Here is a 23996-nt window from a genome sequence, read left to right on the forward strand (position 1 = left end):
AGTCACACCCCGTATGTGACAATCTCAGGAAGAGTGTCACGGCCGCCAGAGCGTCTGGATTTGTGAGAGACTGAAGGAAAAAAAAACGTATTCTATAAATGTTCTGTTGTGAAAGGTTCTGTTTGACAAGAATTTCCCGATAAGTGAGTATTGCTTTTAAGGGCTGTTGTCGGATGTCAGAGGGGGGGATTCTTACTTAAGAGGGGAGGTGTTCTGTAAAGGGAACTAAAGTTTCATGGTTACACACGGACTGTTTTGAAGGTGACACATATGTTCCCAGTAAAGGTTCCTGAAACGTATGAGCTTGCTCTCAGTGTCTTTATTCAGTGCATACACTAGGCGTATCTTACAAAACAATGTATATTTCTGCAAGCATGTTTAAACTGGTTAACGGTGTCTACGGCAGGCAAAGGCATTCGTTTTCAAGTCGAGTTTGCACGCCACTGCGCAACAATACACACACACTACCGCGGGATGGCGGGTGTTCATAAACTGTGAACAATGGTAGCTTATTTCATGTATAAATTAATGTACATGTCCAAAAAAAACGGGTAATGTCATAACTTCTAGTAGTGCTATCGTGGCGTAATAATCTGTTTGGTTGTAAAATGTATTAATGTTACCTGAGTGAAATGAAATCAAATATATTGTCCTGTGGAATCATTGATTCACAGACAGCTTACGAAGATGTTCTACTAATAAAGATCTTCATCGCTGGCAAAAAATATGATACATTTGCAGATTTGCTTTCACTTGACTGTAGCCTACTGTAGGTCCACGGCCACTTCATCTAATGCTCTTGATGTTCTTAAATCTTCTGTTATGACTCCGAGTCCAGTGTGAATTGAAATCGCTTCAGACGATTCAGTGCGTGCAGGAACTGAACAGTTCATTCAAACTGATTCGCAAACCGATTTAGACAGATCTGCCAACTTGTTTGATGAAGTCTTTGAACAGAATCGACCCAAAAGAGTGATTCATTTGTGAATTGAGCATCGCTTGGAATAAACTACGCATTTAACAACACATATTGCATTAAAATAAAGTAACGAGAGGAACGTCGCCCAACGTAACGAAGTAAAAGTAAAATTTTTTCATTAGAAATGTACTCGAGTTAAAGTAAAAGTACCCACATTCAAATCTACTCTTAAAAGTAACATTTTTCCAAAAAAATACTCAAGTAAATGTAACGAAGTAAATGTACTTCGTTACTACCCACCACTGATTAACACTAAAAATGAAGCAAGTAATGCTGTGCAATGTTCATTTCATTCAGTTTTTTAATTTGTATGTATAATAATTCAGTTACATTGTGGTATGTCACAGCAAGACAGAAGTTTAACTAATAATTTGATTTCAAGTTATCAATATTTGGAATGGAGTGAAGCCTTTATACAATCAAAATTGGAGGCCCGAGATGGTCGATGTGGCCATAAGAGTAAATATGTGCATATGAGCAAAAAAATTTAAATGCCTCAAGCAAAATATAAAGAAGTGAAGGATATGTGAATGTTTGAATGATATCTAAGACTTAGTTCTGTTGTGAAGCGCTTTCCACACTGATCACATACAAACACTTTTCTCCAGTGTAAATTATTAATGTGGGTTTTAAGGGATTTTTTATGTGTAAAACTCTGTCCACAATGAGAGCAAGTATAAGGCTTTTCTCCAGTGTGAAGTCTCATGTGGACCTTAAGGTTTACTTTATGTGTGAAACTCTTTCCACACTGATCACATTGGAATGGTTTATCTCCAGTGTGAATGTTTATATGAAATCTAAGGCTTTTTTCTGATGTGAAGCGCTTTCCACACTGATCACATGCATACAGCTTTTCTCCCGTGTGCATTCTCATGTGGACATTAAGGGTTTTTTTATGTGTGAAACTCTGTCCACAATGAGAGCAAGTATAAGGCTTTTCTCCTGTGTGAATTCTCATGTGGACATTAAGGTTTCCTTTTTGAGTGAAACTGATTCCACACTGTTGGCAGGTGAACGGACTCTCTCCAGTATGAAGTCTCATGTGGACCATAAGGTTTCCTTTTCGATTGAAACTTTTTCCACATTGTTTGCAGGTAAAAAGTCTCTCTCCAGCGTGAATGCTCATATGGAGTTTAAGGCTTTGTGTTTGACTGAAACTCTTTCCACACTGATGGCACGTGAAAGGCTTTTCTCCAGTGTGAACTCTCATGTGGACATTGAGTTTTTGTGTTTGACTGAAACTCTTTCCACACTGATGGCAGGTGACATAACTGTTAGATTTGGTCTTTTTTTGTGAGGAAGTCATTTCAGTCTGTGTGGATAGATTTCCTCCGATCATGAAATCACGTTTCTCATCTTTCTCTTCAACATTATTCAGTTCTTGACTCTTTTCAGTTTTCAGTTCCTCTTTCGGCACCATCAGGTCTAAAGTGAAAAAAAACACATACAAGTTAACACCAGTTTAATGGCACAAAGCCTACTGCAATAAGACATAGCTTAAATAGGTGTTTTCTGTAATTTTTCAGGAATTTCAAGCCCTTTTGCCAGCACAAATGTTTAGTGTAAAGACATAAAATACATGTTCTAATCCTGAGCTCTTAAAATAATAACCTTGTAATAATGATAATAATTCAGTATATTACAGTGAAGTGAACTCTTCCCTTGAAGACTGTTTATTGATTTCCTGTGTTTTAAACACTGGTTGCATAACATGTTGCTATGGTGGATTCACAACGAGAATTGATGTAACCCTGATTGAGGGAACAGAGATGTTATGTCGTCTGACAAATAGGGTCTTACTTGGGAGCCCAAATCACCTCTGAGTTTTAGAAAAATGGCAGATGGAATTGGCGAGTGGAATTTGAAAGCCGAGCCACTCCCCGTACATATGTACATAAGATGGTGGCACGCATCAACTCATTCGGGTTAATGCTGATGAGCTGAGACGAGGGACCCGGCCATTTAGCGGTGGTTCAGGGTTGTGGCAGGGGACACAAATCATCTCTGTTCCCTCCATAAGGGAACAAGGGTTACATTGGTAACCAAGACGTTGACCATTTGTCAGTCACTACAATGTTATGTCGATTGACAAATGGGGGTCCCTATGGAAAATGTCACAACCACTGAAATGTGTTATGAGTGATGGAGATGCAGATGCTGGCAAGCTTTAGCGTGGCCTTTTGGCAACTGCTCCCGTTGAGTCATAACCTACCCAATGCCCCACGAAAGCCCAGAATGTTAGTCCTCCATGCCAACAGGATGAAAGGGACAGGGCTTACCATGGAGACGGTCATAGCTGCTGTTCCTTTTTTGATTTATTTCACGTTTTATTTAGTTTCTCAATTCCCTTTTTTAAGCCATGACCAGTGTAATTAATGCTGGGCAAGCTCGGAGGAAACTCAACCTGGTCCTGGAAGGGTGTGGTGGGATGACATGAGGAGAGGCCGGCCTGAACTCAAGGCACGGTTCGCTAATAGAAATTCCTGCAGGTTCCCCACCCTCATGATGGAAATGTGCAAGGTCAGGAGTGCTGTCTTTAGAGTCAGGATCCTAAGTTCAACGGACTCAAGCGGCTCAAAGGGAGCTCTCTGGATACCAGAAAGGACCACAGAGAGATCCCAGGAGGGGATGAGGCTCGGTCTGGAAGGATTTAATCTCCTGGCGCCTCTCAGGAACCTTACAACCAGGTCGTGCTTTCCTAGGGACTTACCATCCACTGCAACGTGATGTGGCGCAATGGTGGCAACATACACCTTCTAGGTGGAGGGGGACAGCCTCCGCTTCAACACATCTTGCAAGAAGGAAAGCGCAGAATCGATCAGGCATCTCCGGGGGTCTTTCTGATGGGAAAAGCATCACTCAGCAAACAGACTCCACTTCAAAAAATTAGCTCGCCTAATACAGGGAGCTCCGGCTTGAGTGATAGTGTCTACCACACTATCACTGATGGTGCCCTGTCCCTTAAAAAAGAAGGATCTTCCTCATGGGAATCTGTCAGGGTGAGGCTGTCACAAGAAGAATCAGGTCAGAAAATCCATCAAGACCTGCTCCCTGTCCTCTCTGATCTTGCACAGTTTCTGTGCAAATAGGCTTACTGGGGGAAACCCGTATTTGCGTAGGCCCCCGGCCCAGCTGTGTGTCAACAGCTTTTAGGGAGTAAAAGTGCTGGCAGTGGTAGGACTCCTGGGAGGCAAACGGGTCTACCTGTGTGTCCCTGAATCAACTCTAGATCAGCTGAACCACTTGGAGATGGAGTCTCCATTCTCTATTCATTACAGTATGTTTATTTTTGTGCTGTAACTAGTAGTAAAGAGGAAGAGATGATTAGTTTATGTGTGCTCCACACAGCCTCTTCGCACACAAGAGCTCGAGAGACATCTGTGGTCTCACTCCAGTCTATGGGAAATTAACCAATTTCTGATTCTTGTGAGGTTCCTCTATCTGTGGACATGATACTTTGACAGTATCACTTTTTTATGCACAACAAAGGTTTGCCTGGATGCGTCCATCTTGATTTTCCGACATGTGGTGGAAAGCTCAGACTTTCGAGGTAAATGGAACACACCATTCAACTAACCTCCTCATTTCTCATTCCTAAACTAGCTATGCTGCATTAGACGGTTCTGCTGGAACTGAAAACACTGTTCCCAGAAATACAGCTAGAAAAACACAGTATGACTTTCTTACAAAATAACTTTTTGTAAAGCTGGTTTGAAACAATATGTAGTGTGAAAAGAATTATACAAATAAATATGACTGGACTTAACATCAAACAACTATTTCTAATTGTGTAACATTTAAGTCCACCGTAGGCGATGTGTCTGAACCCATGTGTAGTTTTATTTGATAAATGAAAAACGTGATACAAAAATAAACTGAACTAAAACATAAACATAAACATGAGCACTTGAACGTGAGAACTAGACTTACTATGACCATAAACAGACTTGACAAACTCACCAAACAGCAGGTTACGCAAAACAAAGCTAGACAAGAGACAATGGTTATGATGGCTATTTATACACAAAGACCAACCCTCTACAATGCGAGTCAATCACTCTGGGTGACTAAATGATGTCTATCATTAGCCATTGGTTAATAAATTCTTAGATTTTACTCGCCAGTGTATTTGTGTTAGAGGACAAGTAGAAGTTTATATTTTCACTCCCTGAACACTCTGACTGAGCGCTTGTGAGTTTTGCTCTCCGTCAAATAATCTGTACCTACTATTTCTATTCAGCTCAATGGATGCCCAGCGTACCTGTATTTGACGTACTCTGTAAACTCTAGTGTGAAGGCGCACAACTCGCGGTCGCTTTGCTGAGAGCGCTGTCTCTCTCACACACACGGAAAGAGAGAGAGCGAGAATCTTACATACCACGCAGAATCGACGCGCTACATGTAAACGATATTCTTTGTTGTATTCTCCAGTCAAAATAACGGAGTTCATTTTGAATTGTTCAGCTTTTAAGAACAAGCGGAAGATATTTCATTTTCTCCGGTAGTAGGCGGAGCTAATGCGCAAACGGCAATCTCATTGGCTGGCGATCATCCCCGTTTATATTTCAGCAAATCAGTTCAAAAGAAACGTGCGTTGTATTATTAGATGTTATTATTAGTAGTAGAGTTCGTAGTAGTAGTATTATCTTTTAATAATAATTTCTATTATCAATTTTTTTTACAGTACTTAAATGACCAACAATATCTTAAGCACCACCACCAGTCCTTCAGTTCAGTTAAAATGACAATTATAAAACGGTTAGTTCCAATCCTTGAACCCAAAAAGCAAAACCTCTCTAAATGTGTTTGGTGCGTAGATCACGCAGTGGCACATAAATCATATTAGCTATTTATAATTTGTTTTAAATCTTGTTGTGTTAAAGTTTTTTCTCGTTTTTGATTGTTGCAGGTACACAAGAGAGCCTATGGGTGTGAACTACCTCGCAACAATGTTGCCGAGAATTTGTAAAGCAGCCGGCGCCTCCAAGGTTTACACCAATCACTGCCTTCGCAGCACCATGGTGCAGAGATTGTCCGATGCTGGTCTCGAATCGAGGGAAATTATGTCTGTGAGTGGACATAAGTGTGAAAGTTCACTACAGAGCTACTGGAGGCCAAACTTAAAACAAAGAAAGCACTGGAGCGACATTCTTGCTGCAACAGAAAACACTGCTGACAGTGCTACATTTACATTTACATTTATTCATTTAGCTGACGCTTTTATCCAAAGCGACTTACAATTGCTAATTATGTCGGAGGTCGCACGCCTCTGGAGCAACTAGGGGTTAAGTGTCTTGCTCAGGGACACATTGGTGTCTCAGTGGATTCGAACCCGGGTCTCTCACACCAAAGGCATGTGTCTTATCCATTGCGCCACCACCACCCCCAAGAGATACAGTGCTGAGCCCCAACTAAAGAGAACCGAGGTAAATATCACCACAGTGGAGCTGATTGAAACGAGACAAATATTTAATGCGTGCACAATAAACGGAGATGTTCAAATAAATTTAAATAAACAACAATAAAAAAAAGTATCTCTTGTTAGGCAGCATTTTAGCAACTAAATTAATAACATTAATAAAATAGATTAAAGACCTAACTGTTATCTATCAAAATAGATCAATTATCTATCAATTATTTTTTTAGGCTATGTAAATATTTAGTTTAGTGCAGAGAGAATAACGGGATAAACTAAAAAATAAACGTTTCCTCATGCTGAGAGATAAGCTATGCCTATTTGTGTGAGGAAATTTCACAAATATTGTGTAAAAAAAAAAAAAAATGAGACAAAGTTTGAGAACGGTTTGTTGTTTTTATTTGAGCTTTCATGCATAGGCTATTACACATGGAACGTTGTTGTTTACGGTCAGGGACTATTTTTTCTAGCGGAAGGAATGCTTTTATTGATTTAACTTCATGAAAGTTGCACTAATAATTTTTTTTTTTACTTTAATATTGTGTGGTAACCGTTTTATAAAAGCAATAAGGTACTCGAGGCAAGTGCTGTATGGTGAATAAGTCACGGCTGAAGGGGTTGCAGGCCTAACAACGCCCTTCAGTTACTTATTCAAGATACAGCACAGCCTCTTATACCTTATTGCTTACATATGCATTCATACATGGTTACCAAGTTTTACTTCTAATTACTAAAGTTCTATAATTAAATAGTGCTTGATTATCATAATTATAATAATATAATGCTTGATTGACTGATGTTAAGAGTGTATGTTCAGATATTTAAAAAGATAAGCTGATTTGGTGAAATCATACATATACAACATTTCTTCTAGAATGATCATTTTTATCAAGCTTGTATATGTAAGTTCAGTAATTTCACTTAAATGGCAATTAATAGGTAAATTTCATAAATTTTCACAAGTTTGATAAAAATGATCATTCTAGAAGAAATTTTCAGATGGCACTTAAAGGCTTTTGCATCTGAACTCTTCATATATATTTTTACATTTTACATTTATTCATTTAGCTGACGCTTTTTATCCAAAGCGACTTACAATTGCTATATATGTCAGAGGTCGCACGCCTCTGGAGCAACTAGGGGTTAAGTGTCTTGCTCAGGGACACATTGGTGTCTCACAGTGGATTCGAACCCGGGTCTCTCACACCAAAGGCATGTGTCTTATCCATTGCGCCACCACCACCCCTATTTAATTATAGATTATATATAAACAATACATTTAGAGTTACACACTGATGTCTATGGAAGCGGCAATAATAATCCTTTCCATTATAATTAGACGAAGTAGATGTTTTATTTATATCAGATACATATTGTGTAAGTAACTTTAAAGTTAACTCTATTCTTCTCCCAGTTCACCGGCCACTTTCTTTCATGTATTTCGGGAGAAGTGGATGAATTCATGTGTTGTAAATCCAACAGATCCGATTCTCTGAATGGCGGCACAAACTAACATGGCGGCGCCCATCACACATCCAGCTCAACTAACGCCATCGTGTTTTCTTTTCAGCTTTTGGTTGATTAGGTCCTCTGTCTGTCTTCTTCTCCTGCAGATGCACAGCCTGTGTTAAAATATATCAAGTACAGTACTTTTTATTTTTTATTTTTTACTTCGCATTTAAGTACAGCTCAGTTTCTATTTAACTTTTAAGTACAATACATTTTCATTTAATGTTTAAGTACATTTTTTATTTCACATTTAGGTGCAATTCATTTTCATTTAATCAATATTTAAGTTTTGTATTGACCTGTATGTAAGCAGCACAGTGCAGTGTTAATGTTCAGACTGGGGTTTTGCACTGTATAAAAAGGGGCTGACAATAATGAATATTCTTATTATAAATAAAGCTTCCTCAGTTTGAGCTGTGCAGAGCTATAGCTGAACAGTTAGGCACACTACACTACTGTATTTTAATATTGGTCATTATGGTGGTACTTGGAGAGCCAAATATTTTCTGAGGTGGTACTTGGTGTAAAAAGTTTGAGAACCACTGGTGTAGAGGGTTGAAGAATTACAAAGTATGCAACTATACACCTATTAAATATAGATCTGTTTTACTCAAGATGCCTTCAAAGGAGTGAGCAAAGATGAGCAAAACCGATGTCCATCGTATATGCAGATTCATTTCTAAAAAAAAATTTTTCACTAGCATTTAGATATTTAAATCACATAAAATGCCAACAATAAAAATAACTAGCCAGGTTAGCGGATTACCTAAAAATACATAAATATCTGCTTCAGTTCACACTGCCGTTAACACTTTCTCCGACAAGCGGATGCAATGAGTTAAATAATGAGTTAAATGTGAAGCGGACTCCAGGGGTATGTGAAAAGAGGAAGAATTGGGACCTGGGTCAGAAATTAAGGATTGTGGCGCAAAAAACGGCAGTAAAATTTATGCATTTTTTTATATTATTTTATTTATTTAAAATATGGAGGCAAATATGTGCATGATTGCAAATGTGATATTGGTTTTAAGCAACAGTTCCATAAACAAGAAGTTAATATTGTTATGGGTGTGGGTGTGTTTGTATTTCTCTTGGTTTTGTAGAGGGCAGCGGAGATGAGGAACACCTGACTCACATTAGGAGGTGGAGATGTATGTGTTTCCCTGCATGAGGGGCGGACGGAGAGGAGACATCAACTCCGGCTGGCCTCGTTTCCTCACTAAAACCACATCTATCGTCTGTCGGCATTGTGGGACATTTCAGATGGCAAAAAATGAGTGAAACCCCTAGAATCATGTAATAAACCTTATTCATTATATCGATCTTTTGTTTTGATTTCTCTTTGTTGTTGAGGCCACGAGTCGGCCGTAACATAATGGGGGCTCGTCCGGTCTTTCTTTTTTTGCCTTTCAAGAAAATATTTGACGGATAGATTTTTTTTTTAGTTTACGTCTTTTATTTTTATTTTGTATTGGTGCTGTAAGACGCGTGGGTAATCAGAAACACCTGTTGGTGTTTTCAGCAGCTCAGCTGTGTGCAGGTGATGTGTAGGTGATGTGCAGGTGATGTGTAAGCTGGATAGTCAATGTTTGTTTTTTTCAGTAGTTTATCACAAATGTTCGTCACTCATCCATGTGATACGAGAGGAAAGTGGGGAAGATGAGTTCAACTTTACACTCTGACCTACATTTGAAACGTGATTTAGAAATGCTGTTCAAGTAACATTTAAGCACAATATTGAGTGTTTTCGTTCCATTTCAGCAATGAACATTTGCACAGCAGAGCCGTTGCATTCATGAATGATTCAGTGTTTTTGAATGAATCAGTCACAAGCTGGGTTGAGCCTGTTGGGTATTTTTTTTATTATATATGAGTGAAAGTGCTTCTCAAATGAGAAAAACATTGGATAGTCGAGTCGTTGTCATTAGCTAACTGCAGCGATCTCATGTGAGTGCTGCATCGTCACCAAAGTTTATCATTTGCATTTTTAAGCCTTGCCAATTTATATTATATAAATAATATCTGCAGGAGGACAAACATGTACCTTTCAATGGAGTGAATTAAGAAAATATAGGCCAACAAAAAAAAAAAAAAAAAAAAAAAAAATCCTATCAGTCATTAAACAGTAATTGCATTATTTTCGTTATAAATATTTGCCATTATGACACTAGTATTATTTAGCTATAAACAGCATCATATACGAGCTAGTCTCAATCTCTCTGAGACTGAATACTTCACACATGTGCTGGAGTTCAGGAGAAGAAACACTCAACTTCTGATGGAAAATTTACAACTGGGGTTGTTAGAAGAGATTTTAGGTTTAATGTTACACAGAATACTGGGTTTGTTTAGGCTACTTCCATAGTTTTCTAATTTAATGTTCTACATGTCGTAATAAGCAGCATTAGCATTTGTCTGGTCATGTGATCTCAACCAACATGTCTGTCCACATGAGGCGACCCGCTCCATGTCAAATAAAACCACTTTAATTAGGACACTCATATGACATTCTTCTATCATTCATTTCTGTAGATCATTTTAATAAGGACTGAATGAAACTAACCTGTTTGTTCCTCAGTTTCTTCATGTTTCACACTGAACACTTCTTCAATCATTATGTCTTCACTCTCCTCTTTAATAAACGCCATCTTTATAATAGTGTCGTGGATCTCAGATGCTTCTCCAGGAGTTTTCCTGTGTGTTTGGACAAAGTCATGTTTAAGATGAGAATAATTAACAGAAAGAAAAGTAGATCCACAGTAAATCTCTGAGTGCGTCTCAATCAGCTCTAGTTCAGTAGTTCAGCGCACTGGTGAGGGAGTCAGTCAGACTGAGAGTTAATGGACTTAAATAAACTGACTAGACAAAAATCACTCAAAACATGCAGTGAAAATTAATAAAAGAGCAAATGATAAAGACACTTCATATTTAGGCATTTATGATGTATAAATGATATTTAATGATTTGTAGACCACATTGTATAGAATACACTTTAATGAAAACATTTGCCATTAGTTTATAAAAGTTGTCATTACATGTTTGTGTTTGTATTCTCGTTGCATTTACACTGTTTTAGGCAGTTCGAGCGATTCGAATCAGTGAATCGTTTTGCGGAGCGATTGATTCAATTGACTCGGAGTAAAAAAAAAAAGAAAACATCCGTTTCTCGTTCACTACTGCCAGCTGACGAATTCGTGTTTACGATCAAATTATTGACTATATGTGGAACGAAATGAGACGCACCTTTTCTGATTTACTAGGACTAGTAATATCTAGTCCTAGTAAACAAATTACCCACGTGCTAAAAGCACTTTATTAACACAAACATCGTCCGTTATGTTCAAATAAATAATTACAATGTTTCGTTGAATAATAAATCATTAATTTTGCATAGCTTGTAAAACTATATAAATGGTTTAGCGGTTTTTGTGTTGATATAAATGCTTTAAAACAAACCTTTCTTCAGGCAAAACACAACACTTGCAGGAACGCGACGCAGACATATGACGTCAAATCGCCAGACCAAAATAAAAGTCCCCTTCACTCGCTGCTGTCTAAAATCACAAAAATGCATATTTACATAGAAATATGTATGTGTGTGTGTGTGTGTGTGTGTGTGTGTGTGTGTGTGTGTGTGTGTGTGTGTGTGTGTGTGTGTGTGTGTGTGTGTGTGTGTGTGTGTGTGTGTGTGTATACACACACACACACACACACACACACACACACACACACACACACACACACACACACACACACACACACACACACACACACACAGCAGTCCAGAATGATATCCAGAGGGGAAATATATTTTTGATGACCCTTCAAGTTTGATTAAACCATCAAAATACAAGGAAAATATTTTATATATTTTTAAATATTTTAAATATTAAGGAAGAACAAAACAAAACTAAACTTGGTTGAGGTACTTATCTGACAAAATTATTTTTGGGAAAAAAAAGCAAACTACATCTACAGGTTTTATTTTACTAGTAAAACAAAAAACTGACAGGAAAAAGCCTACATTGACTACAACATAATCAGTTTTTAATATTTTGTTGGTTGTATCTTGTTTTTGCGTGTGTTCATCATTTCTTTGTATGACAGCCTGGACAAAAAGTATGTCTGCATAATTCATGTTTCATTGCGTTATTATCACAAATAAAACAACTAACTCCAAGCACAACATGCTTAGGCCTACTTAAAATACATTTTTGACAATGTGAAGATTTTTTTCATGGGAAACTATAGCAAGGAAAGTTTTAAATATACAGTCTGGGGGAAATGCATGTACTGTGTGTCCTTCATGGACTGTAGAAGATTATTTAAGCTTAAATGAATTGCTTAAACAATGCTATGAGACTTCTGGTGGCTGGGTACGAGAGATGTACGCTCCATCCCACACGTCAGAAAATTCAGGATTATTTCCTTACATTCAGAAATCATTCCTGAAAATGTCTGGATCAAAATCCGTGAAGAATAAACTGTCTCAAGATGAGCCAACAAAGAAAAAGAAATGCAAAGACGCAGACATTTGAATGGTTTTGCCAGAACAGGAGGAGAGGTTCGCCAAGAAGGTCAAATTGGCTTAGTACTTTCTGGCGAAATCCACACTTTACAGAACATGATTGAGTCCTCAAACTCAGTGGTTAACAAATTGAGACAGGATTTCGCACGCCTCTCCGAACTCGGTAAAACATTGCAAGCTCGGACGGACACTATGAATGCAAACGAATATGTGTGTGGTTAAACAAGATGTTAATATGCACCAGCAATAGTTAATGAATCTCCGTGACAAACCGGTTGAAATGGAAGCTCGATCAGGAAGATGTACCGTCCGACTCGTGGGCTTGAGTCAGGGCTAGGGTGACAATGCCCTTCAGCTTCATCAGGAGAACTTACCGAGATGGATCCCTTGTCTCCAAGGTGGAGGGGAAGATCTGCTGACTGGACTTTACAGTTTGGTCCACTCATACACTGTTAAAAATTACCAGCATTTCACAATAATTAACAGTATTATTTTACAGTAACTTGTTGTAATTAAGTTTCCCTGTAATATCCCAATGAATACCTGTAAAAACGACAGTATCCTTGGATTTTACAGCATTTAACTCTTATTTTACAGTAAAATACTGCAATCAAAAACCTGCTGTTATATCACAACAAGGTCTGTAATATCACAGCAACACAGTGAAAAAAATAAGGATTTCACAGCATTAAACAGTATTATTACAGTGAAATATTGTATTGAAATATGCCCTGGGAAGTCACATGACATAACCGAACTGTTTTGAATTTGAACTGAAAAGGCGCGGTCGTGTCCCTCTTCTGAATTTTCGGGCTGAATGGAGAAGGTGAGCAGAATGTTTGCAGCACTTACACCCATGTTATTTTAATATGATAATAATATTTACTTTATACTAGTGATGGCCAGATCGAGGCCTCGTGAAGCAATGAAACAGTTGAACCAAATGTGCCATATTGTTTCGAGGCTTCGAATCAATCCGACACCCGTCTCAACGGTGACACCTAGTGGTCACTTGCAGGTGTTGATCTGAAACAACCTTGACGAGCCATTAAAAAAATGTGTTGTTTTTTTATTATTATAATTTTCTAATATGTGAAGATTGTAACCTATAGGCTCCTCACTGTGCATAATGTTATTTTGGTCTTGCAAAATGAATATTAATAAAAGAAATCAAGCCACAATGTCTCACTTTTTTAGAGATTTTTATTCAAAAATATTAATTTCTCTGCTGTGGAAGGACTTAGACTACTTTTTTTACAGATAATTTCTCTAGCCTTTGAAAAAATCCTCTCACAAGGGACACTTGTTGCTGGCATGCAAAGATATATATATATATATATATATATATATATATATATATATATATATATTGTTTTGGTGATTTTCCTTTTATTGTGACAGGACAGTAGAGAGATGACAAAAAAACGAGGCGGGAAAGGTCCACGAGCCGGGACTCGAACGCGGGACGCCCGAGTGCAAAGACGCTACATGTCGGCGCACTGACCACGAGGCCATTGACGCAGACGGCGGAGATAATTTTTTTAGCTAGAACATACAAATGAGGAAAGATTACTGCTATCTCTTTCCAGTTTCATTTACATTCCAGTTAAATTTAAATGCAAGCCTAAATAGCCTATAACTAATCAAATCGCACTATGTCACTATATCACCAAAAATCCGCTATCTCAAAATCAAACTCCTCTCACAAAAACCCACGAGGTCAATATGCGTTGATTTCACTTTTATACAGATGTGCGACTGTGTGGTCTGTTCCCGACCGTGTCAATCAAACGCTGATTCGGCGGACCACACCTGATGAAAACACTTCGAGGCTTCGTTTGGCCATAGTCACGTGACATAGGTGTTTTGAATCACGCTTCGGATCAGTGTTTCGAAACATCTGCGCTTCGGGATCTCGCAAAGCTTCGGAACGACTGTTTCGCGTCAGCCATCCTTACTTTATACGTTTATCGCATGACACAGTTCACATTTTGTTAGCAAGTGTTTGTAGCACAGCATTTGCTAATAGTAGTAATGTTAGTAATGACGAGAGTTTAGCTATAAGTTAATTTTTCATGTCACAGCACCGTTTAGACAAATCTGGTGTTTGTAAAGTTTATAAAACCAATGATGGGACAAACATTACTATTTATGTGTGCACATTTCTGTAATTAGTCAAGGTTATCATAGATTAGCAGGGCTAACCGTTAGCTGTTTAACTTTAATAACTGATTCAAACCAAACGGTCCATGAAAAAATATTTTTCCAGCGGATATCCTAGTTACAACATGACTGAGCTAACTAGAGTAAATTAGTCTCATGTCGTGTTCGACAACGGGAGGGTTTTAACACTAGGGTTTCCCACTTGTCCTGATATGAATGAATAATAATTGTAAAAGTTGTAAATGCACTTTACATTGAGTGAGCAATCTCAAAGTGCTACAGAAAAAAACACTATATATATACCACTATCATTTTTGACATACGGATAAAATTAAATTACAATGATCATAATCTGCATTCAAACTGAAATTCTTATTGTTGGTTGCATTTGTGTAATTTCTCCTTTTTCTTTTCTTTCCAGGTCATCAGAGAGAGTTTGATGCTTGAAGTTGATGTAAGATTTTTTATTCAAATATTTAAAATGCAAAATGAGTGATTACATTATCAACATTTACCTTGCATGATTTACTACCTCTGACCAATGAACAATATTTATCCTTTATCCTAAATCCATGCTATTGTGTGTTAACTATGTTACAGCCATGTGCCACTGGTCAATACTGCAGAACTCCCCAGCAGCCCCTGCTTGATCATTCAAGGTAATGTTACTTTGATCTAGTATCGACATTTCTAACTCATTATTTTGTTTTCATTCTAGAAATCTACAAGACCACAATAAATAATAATAATTATAATTATAATAAGAATTACATTTGTATAGCCATTTGTATCTTAAGCAGATCGCAAAGTGCTCATAACACATAATGTTGTATCTGTTCATTTCAGGTGACATGATGAAGCCCTCTGGATGGCTTGTATCCATCGAGGGACATGTTGTGATGGGCCCACACCCTTTCTTTTTACACGGAGTAGCTGCTTTCTTCAGCAGCTATTACGTCTTCAACCTTGAGTATCCTGCCGCTGGATCGTCGACGCTGGAGTTCATTCAAAGGTATTTTATAAAGATAACATTTAATCTTGTAATTCACATTATAGTACAGGCTTCCAACTCAATGATTGTCTTGAGGTCTAAAATACTGACAAACGAGGTACCTGAGGCTAGCCTGGTGAGACCATCCTGATCTCGCGAACTCATTCAATTTCGCTCTGCAGATCAGTCTGGGTTTCTACACATGTTATGCTGACAAATACCTGCCGGTCCAATCACAGCTATTTATTTTGTTTTGGGGCAGGCTATGTGATGATGATTTTGAAACGTCTATTGCGAAATGTGAATGCATTGAATGAAGTAGATGAAATTTTCTTTCAAAGCAGAACTAAATGCTCTCAGGCCCTTTATTGAAAAGGATATGTTTGTCATACTTTCAACAGGGTTTGGTTTTAATTTACCAACTGGCCAATTGCGTGAAGATGCATTTCAGTGGCGGCACACGTTGATATGGCCTCTCATAGTAGAAAATCAACCCTATTTGCCTCAGGCAAACCTAACCTGAGGCACCTTGGCTAAAAATGGCTAAAAAAAAAAATATGGTGAGAGTAAGATCTAACAAGTTTGGATTATAAATCTATTAGGGTTTGATGTGGGGAAAAAGCACAGCAAAAAGCACACCTTGATAAATGCTGTCTGCAATACATACTGTAAGTCTATTTAAAACTGAAACTATCTTTGCTTATTAACAGGTGCTTCCTGGGCATCAATCCTGAAAGAGGCTCAAAGACCAAGAAGCGGACAACAATGAACCCTCATGTGAGCACCCTTTTGAGGAAACTTATTGACTTTGAGTGGGCATCATAGTTTTTTTTTGCAGCGGTAGTTGTCAGGCTCAGTTTTGAGTAGCCTTGTTCTTTTTGTAATTTTTCAAGACAACTTTGCACTACAAGATTTTTACGTGTGGACTCATTATAATATTTGAGACTGAGAGGAGCGCCTGACCCCTTTACGACATTCCTTCATCGCTCTCTTATCTTGCCATGAAGGCCTCATTCCCATCCTGTCCATTACTGTTATTGTGACACAGCTAGATGAATAGTTGAATTGTGAGACAGGTAGTTGAATTTCGAGTTTGCACAATTTCTCTGCATTTTCTGCATTTTAAGATGACTTTTATGACTAGAAAGTTTAATTTCTTGAACTCTTGAAGTTCTTGGCATCTGCTGTACATTGAAAAATATGTATTTGTTAATAAATATGCCATTGGGCTAACATTGACTTTACCTCAGAGTTGTTTGTTGGGGGGGAGGGGGTTAATTGTACAATGATTGTAAATTCACAGTAAATTATTGTCAACCTGTACATTACTTTCACAGTACACACTGTAAAATACAGGGCCTTGTTGTAACGATGTACAGCAAAAGATTGTAATTCCCCAGTAATGTACTGTAATATCACAATAATTGCTTTGTCATTGAAGCTGTGAAGTTACAGTATACAGTTGTGCTTTTACAACAATGCATTGTAATATCACAGATATAAAATTACAGTAAATTGCTGTGAGTATATTTCACAGTATATTGCTGTAATCCTTACTGTGAAAGTCATGCAAAATTTATCCAATTATTTATTGTAAATTCACAACGAAAAATTTTGCAGTGTACATACTTGGACCATGTGCTTTGAAAGTAGGTATTGCTGTTCCAAAAGATGCATAAGGTCAAGAAAAAATCTTCAAAAATGTGAGTCAGTTGCTCATAGACATCAGTTGTGTCAGGGCTAGCAGAGTCATAGCAGTTTATTTAGCCCACATGTTCAGGTTTCAGACTGAGGTTTCCTGAGCTCTATGATGGAGGCGTAAAGAAACAGGTGTAGACTTTGGACTTACCTCATTTAACTAGCATTTAATAACTAGCATTTTTATTAAAAGTGAAACAATTGTCCTACTTTTGCTTCAGATAAAAACTGTGAGCTGGGTGCCTGAGCTTGGAGTGTATGAACACCATAAAAATATAAGCATATGCCACTATGAAGCTTGTGAAAGAATTAGTTCGGAAAGCTAATGGTCACTCAGTTATGATCTGATAGACTCACTCTTGGCTGGACTGCAGTTTACTGGAGTAATAAACGGTGTAGATGACCTTAGTTTTGCCAAGACTGAGGACGTGGTTGGAAATCTGCCACCCGTTCAGTGAAGAAGACTGTTTCAAGCTTTCAGCGCAGGCCAGGTTTTAGATTTCTAACCCTAATCTAGTATGGAGATCCACAAGTGTAATCGGATATTGTAATAAAGCATTTTATTAAATAACTAATTGTACAAGAAAAATAGGCATTGATAAATTTGTTTACAAATTAATTAATTATTCTATGAATAAACTGCAAAGTATAGAATAAATAGAATAGAATAGAAGAATAAATTGCAGGTAATTCATTATTTTATATTTTAATGGGCAATAAAAGGAGTAATTATAAATGTAAGAATTTATAAATTAACTATTAATCCATCAATAAATAGTTCAAAATAAAAAGGGATTTACAAAAACAACATAAAACACTCAATAAGTACATAATTTAAACATGCATGAACACATTCATAAATAGTGGAATTTCGAATTGCATTTGAAACTGCAGTTTAAAAAGATAAATAATTGGATTCACAAATTAAATGACAAATATATGTTTTAATCAGGCATTTAAATGGCATTTCTGTAACCTTTTTTTTCTATTAGCTATTCATTCAGCGTAGTCGTTTAGCCTCTTCGATTTAACCTTTACGTGACACTTTGGGTCTTGCGCTGGTGAAATGTCGTGAAACAATGCAAATTCGCTGTAGTGGGATGGATGTGACAAGCTTTCTGATTGGCTAGAGAAGCCGCAGAGCCGTTGAACACTGGCACCAAAAAGACCCTTGCAGTTTCCCTTGGCTTTCACTCTCTTAAAATGTAATCAAGAAATATAAGGGACATTGCCAGTGAAATGGAGAGCCGATACCCAGAGACTGTTGCACGAGAGACCCTCAACTTCGGCACTCACCCTGTTTAACCCTGTTGACGGTAAAATTTAAGGAGACGATGTAACTCACAGATATATACAGACACCGTATATACATTATATATACATCTCCCCCACAGAGAGATGGCTATCATGGTCTTATGTCTAAATCTGCTTCTCCCTCACATGAAGTTTTCCTCAGTAAGAATCGTCTGTGGCACCAACACTGTGGCAGGATTTGATTTGGCTAGAATTGAATGGGTTGGTTGTATGGTCGATAATAACTGGTTCTTCTGATCACGTCGGAAATCAAGTATTTAATTACGGGGACAACAACGCATATTTTTTTAGACAGTCTCTCCTGGATGATATTGAGTAAATCATTTTATTGGTATTTACCTGAGTTCTGTGTTAATAATATATGCAGATACAGTGAGACTTTTTGAAACGGCCCAACAGAACACCATTTCATTGGGAAAATATCCATCTAAAGTCATTAAAAGGAATGAAAAACATGAAATATTTGTGTGCTTAAGTGTTCACCCCACCAGTGTTGGACAACACTGATCAAATGTTGGTACCATCAAGAGAAGAAAAGGGCACACTCAGTGCGGCTTGCCAAGGTGAGGAAAGACGTGTTTTGGCAAGTTGTTAAAGGGCATAATTGTTGGTCATTACTTTATATTCGCATAGATTGGCCTTTTGGGAAATTTGAGGAACATGCAGTATATCTTTTGTAGCAACAATGGCGTCCGGACAGCTGCTTTTCACATTAAGTGAATCATGAGGGTGTCGAACACATCTTCTTTGTCCTTAGGAAGACGAGCTTTGGTTAATATTACTCCCGAAGGGGTAATTCACCAGCGCCGGGGTGTCTGGAGCCCCCCAGTTCAGCGTGGACTCCCTGTGACTTTTATAGACTCGTGACATTCCAGATACTCCACACACACGTACATACACACACACACACACAAACAAACAAACATCCTTTGGGTTTAACTTAACATCCTTTTAATGTATGTAACTCAGACTTGTATCTGAACTTCCTGTATGTATGTGTGATTAATGTTGTTTTGATCATATAGTTATGATCTTCAAGTGTTTGGCTCTGAAATGTATTTTTGAAGAATGTTCTCCCAGAAGAATCGCATCCCGTAACCCAATCTCATTGGCAGGTCATAAAAGTTGACCACCGAGCTCATCCAGCCCTATGCAAAGGAGACCACGGGTGCGCAACATTCCAACGCACACACACAAACACACTCTGGACTTTGAAACAGAAACCCCCTACAGAAAAGGACTTTTACCCATAAAGTCACTCTTAAATGTACTAAATATATAAATTTTTGTGTTAAGAGGTGTGTGTAAACCATAGGAAAGCATATGTCCTATTGTAACATTAATAGAACTGCAAATGCCTATACTAATGCATAATAATGTATCTTTGCATTGCTACAACGTCTATATTCTATTTTTGATATCTCTGTAATCCTCTCCAGCTAACGGAGTTGAATTTTGATAACCAATTGCAATAATTTGTATCGTTTGACACCTTTCATATGTCTGGAGCAAATCTTCTCAAATTCGATCTCTCACATGACAGTCAAAGTGGGCGTTTCTTCACAAACAAAGAAACCTCTTCCCGCTTCAGATCAGAAGATCCGATTCATCCTCCACGCAAAAGGAGGCGTACACGGGATTCCCTCAAAAGACGGAACTCGCCTGTTACACGCTCTCTCTCAACTCTCTCAGCTCTCTCAACTCTCAACGCTCTCAACTCTCTTCTGACCTTCTCCTCCACGCGCAGCGCTTCCCAACGCAACCAGCTGAACAGGCCTTGGCTTCTCCTCTGGGATGCATGTAGAAGCTGCCGTTCTTTTGCAACTAAGTTCCTACACGCCTTTCCGCTCCACAAGGGAAATGATCTGAACTTTCTCGGTAACTTTAAATTCAAGTGAACCTTTACATCGTCTTGCGAAACGACCCAGAATACGAAGCTAGACGCAAACCAGCCGGACACGCGCGCACGCGCGCCCCCTCTTCAGCACCACACTGAAAGAGCACAGAATCTTGCAAGTAACGTGATCTCTCTCTAAAAGCTGATTTCAGGTGTCCTGCTCTTAGGTCTGTGAATTAAGTTACCCTCTATCTCTTCTCTCTATTTCTGTCTTTCTTTCTTTCATTTTCATTTTATTCTCTCTATCACGTTACGTTTTATGTGTTTGTTTGGTTAAATGTTTGTGTGTTTTACTGTTTGCATTTTTACGTACGTTTATATTGTAGCTCATATAATCTCTAGTTTACATTTATTAAAAATCAATTTATACTTTTAACTGTCTCTGTGTTTGAAAACCCACCTTATGAGTCAATAAAACCAAAGATCTAAGCTACAAGCTCGATATTGACTACCTTGAGTAGTTTTAATTCATAAACTCAGAAAGTTTTTATGTTCGTGGCCAGAAGATAAACTTTCTTGGAGTTTGTAAACAGGGATACTCCTTCTTAACTGATAATCTTACATTTATTCGCTGGACGAATGACTGATGACGAGACCAGTTACAGAACGAGGTATTTCCGAAAATTAATAAAGTAATGTATATGCGATTTATGAATTATGACCATGAGTTATGATTAGTAATATTTCCCAAATTCCCTATATTCTTGAGCTAATTCGCATTGACCCAGAGTCGTTTACGTTACACTTTGTTTCATTTGTAACAATCACTTGGTAATGACGCTTCGGATAAGGTTTAAGAGACAATGTGAATTTATTTGTTTTTAAAATTTGCTCTTATTTCTTTGTACAGGTGATGAAACAGGCATCCTGGCAGCCGACCCAAAACTGAGTGACTGAATCTTATCTGGGATAACCAAGAGCAAAGCTTTCTCTGATGCCTTGCCCAAGCAAAGACTAAACCATTAAATCACCCAAAAAACACATCAAGAGTGCCATCATCTGCATACATCCAATGCACAAGAACACACACAACTCCTGTAAGTCTTAACCCAGCTAACACATTTTTGTTCTAAGAACGTTTTCCAAACATTGTGTTTTGTTATGGGAACGTCAGAATGTTCAGTTTTCTTAATGTTAGTTAGTGGAACGTTTTTATTTAAGGTTAGTATGATGATCCTGAAACATTCTTTCAACACAGAACTAATCATTCTAGGAACAATGATTTGTTCAGGTCATTGATGGTGATAGTTTGTCCAGGATTCTCACGGTGCCACTTGTCCATCTCCTCGCTGAAGAGCCTCTTTACCGGACCGTAGACAGACTTGTCCATCTCCTCGCTGAAGAGCCTCTTTACCGGACCGTAGACAGACTTGTCCAGCGGCTGCAGATGTTGAGTACAGTGTGGTGGAAATGAAAGCATAACCACACCATTGGCCCTAGAGGTTTATAGCTTCTATTGAGATATGGGAGCTGTGATTATCCAACAGCAGCAAGACTTTGCTCTCCTCTGTTGCCCAGGTGTAGTGTACAAAATGCTGCAAGAAGACCGATAGATCCCTCTGGGCTACCACGAATGAAATGCGGAAGGTATTTCTTCCGGGGAAAGACAAAGGGAACAGACGCGGCTACAACACTATATCTGCCACGCAATTTCGTCTAGCCTACATCTGACAATTTTGGGTTCAAACACGCCCTGAACACCACACATACTGAACAGTGTTAAATTTGAAAAATACTGTTCGATAGAACTGGTTTGTTACCACAGTTATCTGCGTGCTTCCTCTGCGATGAAGTTCCACATGTGCGGCTATCCAACACGAAAATGCATGCAGCAAAGCCTTTCACAATATTTTCTTCAGATAACTCCAAATTTCTCCCACACACTGGACTTGACTTTTGATGACGTATTGTCGACAACTTTACAATCTCCACTAGCTATTCTTTTCTTCAACTCCTCAGCATCCATCTCGACGAATGCAAGCAGATCACGCGCGTGGTTATGAGGAATTTTTCAAAGTGAAAGTAGCCTAGGTAACGTTATAGATCCTGGGAGGGAGTGGCTCGTGGGCACAAATAAACTGATGTGGATTTTAAATTATTTTATCAACTTGAAATACAGGCATATTTTTGTAGATGTGTTCCTAAAAATATGCATATATTTTTACTAGGGCTGGGAATCGATTAAAAAAAATTAACTAATTAATTGCACAATTTCTGTAATTAATTGCAATTAATTGCGCTTCCCCCAAGCTTGTAATCATCAATTTTTAAACTTAGAATCACCTAATTAAACAACACAGGAAAAAAAGGGAACAGAAAATAGCCCTATATTAAAATATTAAACATCAATATATCAATATATTATTCTTTTTCAATAATCAATCAACATAATCAATTTAACAGATTATTATTATTATTTTATTAATTATTAAAACAAAATATAGTCCTACAAAGCTATTATTACCAGAGCATGTGATCAGAGCAGGTCATTTTACCATTGTTGCCCAGCATGGCTATACCAGCTCAGCAAACAGAAGTCAACAGAGAAATTTCACGTTACTTGAGTGGACTTTACTTTTCCAGTGCTTAGTACATGATTGAAGCCTTTGGGCCGTTAACGACAGAGCCGCCGACACACACACACACACACACACACACACACACACACACACACGGAACGGAGAGCTCGCCGCTGCTGGGCCATTAACGACAGAGCGAGCCGACACACACACACACACACACACACGCACACGCGCGCGGAGCACAGAGCGCGCCGACCGACCGACACACACACACACTCACGCGCGCGTGCGCGCGGAGCACAGAGCGCGACGCACATACCGAGCGGAAAAGACCCGCTCATGAAAGCTGCCCGAGAATGAAACCTGACCGCCGAACATGGAGGGGCGGGACGGCATATTTCGGCCTTTTTAATAGCAGACGCAACAGGAAATCATTAAAACGAAAAAAAAAAAAAAAGTGCTGCGTCAATTGCGTTATTTTTTTTTAACGCGTTAAACATTTCAAATTAATCGCAAAGATTAACGCGTTAATTCCCCCACCCCTAATTTTTACGTTTGCATGTGATTGTTTTAAACCCGTGTTAAGACCCGTGTTTCCCCCGTGTCCGACCCGACCCGACCCGACCTGCACCCGTATCCGACACAGTTGGATATTTCTCACCCGTTTGAGCAAAATACCCGCGGGTACCCGAACCCGTGCAGGACTCTACCTTGTATTATGGGCTACCCCCCAAAGAGGAAGGAATACACTAAAAACCAACAATAGGGAGAGACCAGGTTAGGCACAATGACAAATAAGCCAGTTTTACAAATCCATAACAGATGTTTTTCTGCACATACATTTTCTGTAGTCTGAATGTATTTTTCAACAGCCTTTAACTTCAAATCATGAAATAATTAAATTATACATGGGATATCTTATAAAAGTACAACTGCATTATCAACTAATTTTGTTTTTCTTTATCGTTGTAGATTCGCA

At 38.3% G+C, this 23996-nt stretch overlaps 1 protein-coding gene and 2 long non-coding RNA genes across 6 annotated transcripts; 2 read left to right on the top strand and 1 right to left on the bottom strand.

Moving 5' to 3' along the window:
* Positions 1 to 1257: 1257 nt before the first annotated feature.
* Positions 1258 to 11423, bottom strand: LOC309503417 (uncharacterized protein). Of its 3 annotated transcripts, XM_082176237.1 has the most exons (4): positions 11361 to 11423; positions 10468 to 10598; positions 9040 to 9190; positions 1258 to 2404 (listed from the first exon to the last, which is right to left on the bottom strand). In XM_082176237.1, exon 4 carries the CDS (start codon positions 2397 to 2399, stop codon positions 1476 to 1478), a length of 924 nt encoding a protein of 307 aa, XP_082032363.1. In that variant the 5' UTR covers positions 2400 to 2404; positions 9040 to 9190; positions 10468 to 10598; positions 11361 to 11423; the 3' UTR covers positions 1258 to 1475. The 3 variants fall into 3 exon arrangements, with proteins under 3 accessions (XP_082032363.1, XP_082032361.1, XP_082032362.1); XM_082176235.1 differs by lacking the exon at positions 9040 to 9190; XM_082176236.1 differs by lacking the exons at positions 9040 to 9190; positions 11361 to 11423 and adding an exon at positions 10940 to 11352.
* On the top strand, positions 9197 to 9948 carry LOC309503573. Its single transcript, XR_014207744.1, has 2 exons — positions 9197 to 9645; positions 9684 to 9948. It is a non-coding gene; the product is annotated as an uncharacterized lncRNA (long non-coding RNA).
* Positions 11424 to 12974: 1551 nt separating the features above from the next.
* Positions 12975 to 16823, top strand: LOC309503062. 2 transcript variants are annotated; one of them, XR_014207489.1, is made up of 6 exons: positions 13028 to 13071; positions 13214 to 13258; positions 15017 to 15049; positions 15196 to 15254; positions 15442 to 15607; positions 16297 to 16823. It is a non-coding gene; the product is annotated as an uncharacterized lncRNA (long non-coding RNA). The 2 variants fall into 2 exon arrangements; XR_014207488.1 differs by having other exon boundaries at positions 12975 to 13258.
* The last annotated feature ends 7173 nt before the right edge of the window (positions 16824 to 23996 follow it).

This window comes from Leuciscus leuciscus, assembly GCF_965113295.1.
Source record: "Leuciscus leuciscus genome assembly, chromosome: 7".
NCBI classification, from domain to species: Eukaryota; Metazoa; Chordata; class Actinopteri; order Cypriniformes; family Leuciscidae; genus Leuciscus; species Leuciscus leuciscus.